The sequence below is a fragment of the Coptis chinensis genome, chromosome 7, assembly GCF_015680905.1.
Source record: "Coptis chinensis isolate HL-2020 chromosome 7, ASM1568090v1, whole genome shotgun sequence".
Lineage (NCBI taxonomy): Eukaryota > Viridiplantae > Streptophyta > Magnoliopsida > Ranunculales > Ranunculaceae > Coptis > Coptis chinensis.
Genome location: NC_141462.1, coordinates 44265144 through 44273646, shown reverse-complemented (window position 1 = coordinate 44273646; position 8503 = coordinate 44265144). Strand labels below are relative to the sequence as shown.

Sequence of the window (8503 nt, the reverse complement as noted above, 5' to 3'; positions counted from 1 at the left end):
GCTGGTTTAGCTTCCCATCATCCCAGAAAATGCTATTGCGAGCTTTCCATTTTACATACTTAACTAATTAAGGCTCTGAAAAGACGGCTCGAACCGTCACGCCATTTCCCGAAAAAGGTAATAATGGCAGTTCTATCCCGAAAAGATGCGGTGCTTGGGTTAATCGCTACCGTCCATCTTATCTCTATATTAAAGATATGGTTAGAGAACCCTCATTATCTTTCTTCTACTTTTTCCCTATATACTGAACATTTTGATCTCCCGTTTAGGGTTTAACCAAAACTTGAAACTTTCTCTCACTTCTGATCATGAATCCCAATTGGTCACTTGTAAACTTTGGAGATCTTTCCTCCCCGGAACTGATCTCAGAGAAATTTCACATCCTTGATGATATCGGCCTAGAGTGGGGGAGATTGTCAGATGAGTTGGCCTATAAAGAAGTGGCACTTATCACCATTGATCAACTCAGGTCTGGACTCACTCTTCCCCTCCGCCCACTGTTAAGAGAGTGCCTGATTCATTTCAATCTTGCTTTTGGTCAAGCAACACCTTTGTTCTACAGAATTGTTATGTATTCTGCCATGTTGGCGAAGAGGCATGGATTCGTTTTTAATCGTTGGGTGTTTGGGTACTTTTACGAGGTCCGGGGTATTCGAGACCAATATTACTACTATCTTATGACCAGAGACAAGAAATCTCCGATTGCCTTTTTCGAGGGGAAGTAGAGTGATGAAAGCTGGGCTGATTACCGTCTCTGTGTGTTGGATGATGCGTGGGACATTCGTCCTTCTGATGCTGAGGGTGAGCCTGTGGGAATTCCTGTTCCCAGAAAACACACTCATGCTCCAACCAGTAAGAGTCTTTTCTAACAAATTTTGCAATCACTATAAGAGTCTTTCGACTGAGTTTCTTTGCTATTTTTCTTTAGATGACTCTTCCCCTTGGAATCAACTAATTTCAACTGATGCTGCTATGGTGGACTTCACCAAGATCCCCAAGGAATAGAGGATGCCTTGGGTGATAGTTCCTGATCCCACCCATCCTTTTGAATATTTCAACATGTCTGCTGAAAAATTGTTGCAACTTGCCCCCGACTTTTCCCTTTTTGGGATAAATGCTGTGTATTCTGGGTGCACAATACTTCCTCCTCTTGTGGACTGTAGTGGTAGGATTAGTGACCATGCACATCAGCGGGTGGATGCGCCCCAGGTAGTTTAGGACATTTAGCCGTGGCGTACAGGATCAGAGCTAAGGCACATGGCCGCGGTACGGAAACCCTACACGTGGAGAGGAGACCGCGAGATGGAGGGATAGGTGGAGGGCCTGGATGAAGGAAGAAACAGATATAAAGAGAAAGAGGAAGAGAGGAAAAAGGGAGGCAGATTCATTAAGATACCAGGGAAGACCTAAGAAAATAGAGGAGAGCGACCAATAGAGAGTGAGAGGGGGAATAGTGCTTTAAGAACTAGTGAACAGTGACAGTAACAGGGATTGGGTTGTAACATTTGGCGCCATCTGTGGGGAAAGATACGAGCAGCATAGAAATGGCACCAAAGAAAGCAGCGGGTAGACCAAAAAAGGTGAGAGTCCAAGACGCGATACTGGAAGCAGAGATCAAGGAAGGGGAAGAACAGGAGGAGGGTCGAGCGGCGGAAGAAACACGGTTGATGTGAGAAGAGATCGAAAGGTTGAGAGAGGAGAATGAAGAGTTGAGAAGAGACAGAGAGAGGGTGGAGAAAGAAGTCGGGGAAGAGCTAAGTGAGGGGTCAGAGAATGAGAGGGCTGAGGAAGAGGAGGAGCACGGGCCGAATCTGGTGGAGAACCTGCTCACGGGACTAACAATGGAGCAAGTCCAAGAGATGATAAACAACAACTGAGAGGCAAATCTTCAACATACAAAGAATCAAACAGGCACGGCCAGTCAGGTAGTAGCTGGATTGAACTGCAACCCACTAGCGGATGCGATATGGATGTCGGAGGTGCCAAAGAGGTTCAATCAACCAAGGTTCAAAAGGTACGATGGAACGGGAGACCCAGCAGATCACATTCATCATTTTATACAACAGATGCCACTCTGACAAGAGTCGCGGTATGATGGGTTGCGGTACATGATGTTCCCGGCCAGCTTGAAAGGGGGAGCCTCGGACTGGTATTATCGGTTGCCTTCCAAGAGTATAACTAATTTCCAAGAGTTGGAGCAAGCGTTCATAGATCATTTTATATATCAGAAAAAGCTAGTTGTGGACATCGCGGTCTTATTTAATGTGAGACAAAGGTCGGCGGAATCGGTAAAAGAATATTTATGCCGCTTCAAGGCCGAGACCTTGAAAGTAGAGAATTTGGATGAGAGGACTGCAGTAATAGCGTTTGAGAGAGGTTTGCGGCCTGGAACAGGGGTCAATTAGTCTGTTTCCAAGAATGAGATCGCGACGCTTCACGAGTTATATCCTTGGGTAGAGAAGTATATTCGATACGAGGACGCAATGCAGAAGGACTTTAAGAGGGGGGCGAAGGCCACATTGGTAGAGAAAGAAGGGGATCACAGAAGGATCGAGTCATCGGACAAAGCTAATGAACGATATATATCGCATCCATACGTCACGGCCGGAAAGGAATAGGGAGATAGCTCGAAGGGAACTGAGGGAGAGGAAGCCATACCACGAGTTAGAATATATGCCTTTAAACAGGCCGTTTAGTGAGATATTACCATTGATCAAGAACATGCAAGGGTACGAGGGACCGCGAACCGTACCTGCCAAAATGTCAAGCAAGCCTTACTATGCGTACCACCAGGTTCGCAATCATGAGACTAATGATTGTTATCCGTTAAAGTGGTTGGTTCAGAGGTTGATAGAGAAGGGAATGATGAGGGAATTTATAGCAGAGGCCCCGAATGTAGAGCCGGTGCCAGCTCCAGGGAGAATATTGGGAACCATCAATGTTATTTTGAGTAGAGAAGTTCTGAGCCACAATGCCCACAGAGACAAGATAAGAAGGGCGGAAAGTATTCAGCAGGTCAATGAATCAAACATAGGACTGCGGTATAGCGCAGGGGCATTGAATGGGGAAGATAAGATTATATTTTCCAGTGCATATCTCCGAGCTATTGACACTCTACATGAGGATGCGTTGGTCATTACGGTGGCAATGGGCAATTACATGGTCAAAAGGGTACTGATTGATTGTGGTAGTGCGGTGGACTTGTTGTTTAGGGGGGCGTTAGATGAGATGAGGATTGATCCAGGGCAACTGAGGCCGTCGCGGTCCAGTTTGTATGGGTTTAATGGAAGTATCACGAAGCTTAAGGGAGAGCTTTTGTTGCTAGTGACGACAGGGCCTGTGACTGTGTTCTCAAGATTTATGGTGGTCCTAAGAAGGAGCCGGAACTCCCATTACAACGTGATCCTAAGAAGGAGCTGGATCTACAAGATGAAAGCGGTGCCTTCAACCTATTACCAAGTTATCTGATTCCCCACTTCAATGGGAATGTATGAAGTCCGCGGCGATCAGGTAGCATTGAAGAACAGTCATCAGGATACCGTTAAAAGGATAGTTCGCAGACCTGGAGGGGAATCATTGAACCCCAGCAAAAGACAGGCATAGCAATTACAGTGCGGGGCCGTGGAGGGGGAGAAAGAGGTTGCAACGGGTCCGAAGATGTTAGACGAAGTGGAGTTAGTGAATTTGGGGGCAGGGGAAGAAGAGAGATTTACATCAATAGGGGCAAATTTATCGGAAGAGTGGAAAAGTAAACTGGTACAGTGTTTGTCGGAGAACAATGATATGTTTGCGTGGGGGATAGAGGACATCACTGGTTTGGACCCAGATTTTGCATGTCATCGACTGCATATGAGGGAGGATGCAAAGCCAGTAAGAAAGAAGATGAGGAGCATGAGACCTAAGTACGCAGAAGGAATTCGAGAGGAGGTTGCCAAGTTGAAAGGAGCAAGAATCATAAGAGAGGTGGAGTTCACGAACTGGTTATCTAATATAGTCGCGGTCCCAAAGAAAAATGGCAAGGTGCGGATGTGTGTGGACTTTACGGATGTAAACTCGGAGTGCCCCAAGGATAGTTATCCTATGCCGCGAGTAGATGAGTTGGTGGACAGAATTGCGGGGTTCAAAATGTTTTCGTTTATGGATGCATCCATGGGATACAACCAAGTTGCGATGTATGGACCGGACCAGGAAAAGACATCCTTCGTAGTGGAAAGGGGAACGTACTGCTATACTAGAATGCTATTTGGGTTGAAAAACATAGGAGCCACTTTTCAACCGTTAGGGGAGAAAATATTCGAGAGCAAGATTCGAAAGAGGTTCGAGATATACATATATGATATGGTGGAGAAAAGCATGTCAGAGGAAGAACACTTGGAGGGTTTGAGGGAGACCTTCAGTATACTGCGAAGTTACAATTTGAAACTCAACCCAGAGAAATGCACGTTCGGAGTCACCACGAGAAAATTTCTGGGGTATATTGTGACGCAGCGAGGAATAGAGGCTAACCCCGAATAGATAAGGTCATTGGTGGAAATGCCTTCACCTCAAACGGTGACGAAGGTATAACGATTGGCATGGAGAGTCGCGGCCCTAAACAAATTTATTTCAAAATCATCCGACAAATGTAGGCCGCTATATAGATTGTTGAGAAACTCCACAGATTTTACATGGACAGCAGAGTGTGAGCAAGCGTTTCAAGAGTTAAAGAGATATCTAAGGGAGGAACCCTTGTTGTCGCGGCCCAAAATGGGCGAGAAGTTGTATTTGTACCTGGGGGTCACGTAGTATGCAATCAGCTCGGTTCTCGTTCGCGTGGTGAATAAAATGGAGAAGCCAGTGTATTTCTAAAGTAAGACTTTGTTAGACGCGGAGACTAGGTACAGCCGTGTGAAGAAGTACGCTCTTGCCTTAATATTCTCAGCCCTGAAGTTGAAACCGTATTTCGAAGCTCACACAGTGACGAACTTGCCCCTCAAGCAAGCTTTGAGGGCTGAGAAATCAGGAAAGATGATGAAATGGGCCGTGATGCTGAGTTCATATGAGATCCAATATCAGACCAAGACGGCGGAGAAAGCTCAGGCAGTTGCGGAATTTTTAGCAGAGTTTCCTGCAGAGGATCCCACGTGGGGGGAAGAGATGGTCCTAGAGCTCGAGCGAGAAGAGGAACAAGATCACTTGAACCTATGGGATGAGAGGAATGGTTGGAGGGTATTCGCGGATGGATCGGCCACAGATGCAGGCAGCGGAATAGGTGTGGTACTGGTTACGCCGGAAAACAATAGGCTAGAACAAACAATGAAGTTAGGATTTGCGGCTTCAAACAACGAATCAGAATATGAAGCTGTGATCGCGGGCTTGAGGATGGCGGAGGGTTTAGGGGTGAAGGAACTTATCGTATACTCAGACTCAAATCTAGTGGTATGTCAAGCGAACGGCGGATTCGCGGCGAGATGCCCCCAGATGGCGAGATATTTGCAAGTCGTACAGAGGTGGGCGGCGAAGTTCACACAAATCCGATTCGTACATCTAAACCACGGGGAGAACCGCCATGCAGATGCCCTAGCCTATGTAGCCACAGCCATGCCAGGGTCAGAGGAGAGGATTGTCAAAGTAAGAAAATTGGACAGACCAAGTACCGAGGAATCTCCAGAGATATTGAGTGCCGCAGAAGAAGAGGAAGGATGGATGGAGCCTATCAAACAATTCTTATCAAGACATGAGGTGATTGATAAGGGAGAGAAGAGGAGGCTGGAACAGGCATCCCAGAGGTACACGCTAATGGGAGGGGAGTTATACCGCAAGAACTTCAATGGGCCATTACTAAAATGCTTGGGACCGAGACTGGCGCAAGAAGTGCTCGTGGAGTTACACGGGGGAGATTGTGGGAGCCATTCAGCGGGTAGGACAATGACCCACCGGTTGTTGACACAAGGATACTTTTGGCCTCACATGAAAAGGGATGCTGTGGAATTTTCCCAAAGATATGGGAAATGTCAGAGGTTTTCTCAGTCTATATTTGCCCCAGCTGAGCCGCTACACAATGTGTCTAGTCCATGGCCATTTGCAATGTGGGCCCTCGATATAGTGGGGCCGCTGCCCATGGCCAGGGGCAAGAGGAGATTTATGTTGGTCGCTACCGATTACTTTACCAAATGGATTGAGGCTGTGCCACTGCAACAGGTAAAAAAGGTGCAAGAGGTCAAATTCATGTGGGAGAACAAATATGTCGGTTCGGGCTGCCCTACGCTATTATTGTGAATAATGGAACCCAGTTCACTGGTGCTAAGGTGAAGAGATTTTGGCGGCCCATCAGGTGAAATAGGGATTTTCTGCCCCTACAATCCAGAGGGCAATGGACAGGCAGAGTCTTCCAACAAAACCATATTCAACAATCTCAAGAGAAAATTAGAGGATAAAAAAGGGGCTTGGGCCGACGAATTAAACTATGTGTTGTGGGCATATCAAATGACACCGCGGACAACCACTCAGGAGACTCCTTTCTCACTGGCATATGGCATAGAGGCCGTGATACCGTTGGAAATGGTAGCATCTACCACCCGAACACGGGCTGTTGAGAGTGGGGCAAACTGGGGCATCCTGTCTAGGGACATGAGTTTGGCTGAATAAAGAAGAGACACCGCGTGCATAAGGCTGGAAGAGTATCACCGCCGCCTCCAGAGGTAGTACAACAAGAGGGTGAGATTGAGGATATTTAAAGTGGGAGACCTGGTGTTTCGCAGAGTGACCCCAGCACAAAGAAAGTGATTGAGGAGAAATTAGGGCCCAATTGGGAGGGCCCTATACCGTGGTTAACATTGGAGGGACGGGTACTTACAAGTTGCAAACCATGGAAGGGAGAATGAAGGATAAACCTTGGAATGTGAGGTTGTTGAAAAAGTTTCATGAGTAAATGTAATAGGAGAGGTCCTCAACTGCATGAGCTATTTGTAAATATATAAAACCATAGCACTTTTGGGATGGACAATGTTGCATTAAATATCTTTTGCCCTTCAGAGTGAAGGTGGTGGAGGGGATGAGCCCATCGCAGACTAGAGGTCCGAACTAAAATGAGGCAAGAATGAGCTGCCCCATCAGGGACATGAGGTCCCAACCAAATCGGGGCAAAGTGAGTTAACCCGGTTGGCGGACATGAGATCCAAGGCAAGGGAGTTGCCACATGCCGCAGAGAGGGGAGGTGCCCCGACACCTAAGAGGCAATCTAGAGACTGAGCCAAAAGAGAGAAGGCAAATCGAGTTGCCTTCAATAATATAGGAACACAAGCTTCATTACACAAAGGGCCTTACATCGTATTGGGCCCACAAAGAGATGAAGAGTAGACAAAACAGATTTTGCGAGACAAATAATACAATCATCAAAATAAAAAAGAGGCAATCAACCCTCAGCAGTGATCTTTAGAGAGAAGGAACGAGAATAAAAGTATAGAGTAACATGGGTAGCAAAAGACAACAGTCTTTACAACAAGACAAAGCACTCAGAAACTAGGGTCAGAGCATAAAAAACATCTACACATCTTCGCAGACCATAACATCAGCAGCCTCCTCAATAGCGGCATCCGTAGCCGCATCAATGGCCCCAGCCACCATCTCCGCTACCTCAGGAGCAAGGACCGCCGTAGAAAGCAGGATCCGCGGGTACCACATCAACTCCAGGGACCGGTGCAGGGGCTTCTGGAAGGAGCCAACCTTCCTTGATAAGCCGGTCATACTCCTCCTTGATCTTCTTGGCCACCCTCTTATCGGCCAGCACTCAGAAATGGTCCTGAAGTTCATCCATATTAGTTTCATGCTGCTTGAGAAGGGCCGCCGTGTCCTCTTGGTGCTTCTTGGAGAGAGCTGCGGTGGTTGCGTTATGCTGTGAGAGTAAGGTTTCACGTTGGTGGCTCAGGCGGTCATTAACCTTATCCATGTAGGCCAAGTATGAGGCCTCAGCTGACTTGAGCTTGTCCTGTGCTATGAGCTTGTCCAGTTTCATGGCCACATTTAACTGTTCAAGACGGGTGACTTCCTTCTCCAGCACTTCAACTTTGGACCTCGCACCAAAGAGGCCGCAGATTATGTAGGAGATGTCCAAACTCATCTGAAAGAGATAGTAGGGGTCAGGCTAGTCATAAAAGAGGAAGAAAGCTACCTAGGGAGAGAAAGAGGATACCTTCTCCTAGCCGGTGTAAAATGAGGTTCTGTGATGATCAAAGGAGCCCCCTTCGTCATAAGCGAGGTCTTTGGGAAGGTGAGACCCATAAAAAAGGGAGGAAGCCACTGCAGGGTTCTCCAAGGCCGAATCATTGGCATTTACGATGTGATTGTGGACCTTGAAGGTAGGGCAGAAAGTGGGGACAGGGTCAGCGACCCCTTTGCCAGATCGGGAAGCCGCCTCCTTACTAGGCCACTGTTCAGGACGGACAGTGGCAGCAGAAATTGAAGTATGCAGATTGGTGGGGGGCTCTTCGGAGGCAGAGACTCGCGGACGCTTTAAAGCCGGTCT

The 8503-nt window shown here is 47.3% G+C and overlaps 2 protein-coding genes across 2 annotated transcripts; both read left to right on the top strand.

The window, feature by feature from the left end:
- The first annotated feature begins 2760 nt into the window (after window positions 1-2760).
- On the top strand, window positions 2761-3468 carry LOC147487647 (uncharacterized). The gene has a single exon (XM_086574094.1). It carries the CDS (start codon window positions 2761-2763, stop codon window positions 3466-3468), a length of 708 nt encoding a protein of 235 aa, XP_086430220.1.
- Window positions 3469-3657: 189 nt separating this feature from the next.
- Window positions 3658-7053, top strand: LOC147487646 (uncharacterized). The gene is made up of 3 exons (XM_086574093.1): window positions 3658-4472; window positions 4878-6180; window positions 7015-7053. Exons 1-3 carry the CDS (start codon window positions 3658-3660, stop codon window positions 7051-7053), a joined length of 2157 nt encoding a protein of 718 aa, XP_086430219.1.
- Window positions 7054-8503: the final 1450 nt, after the last annotated feature.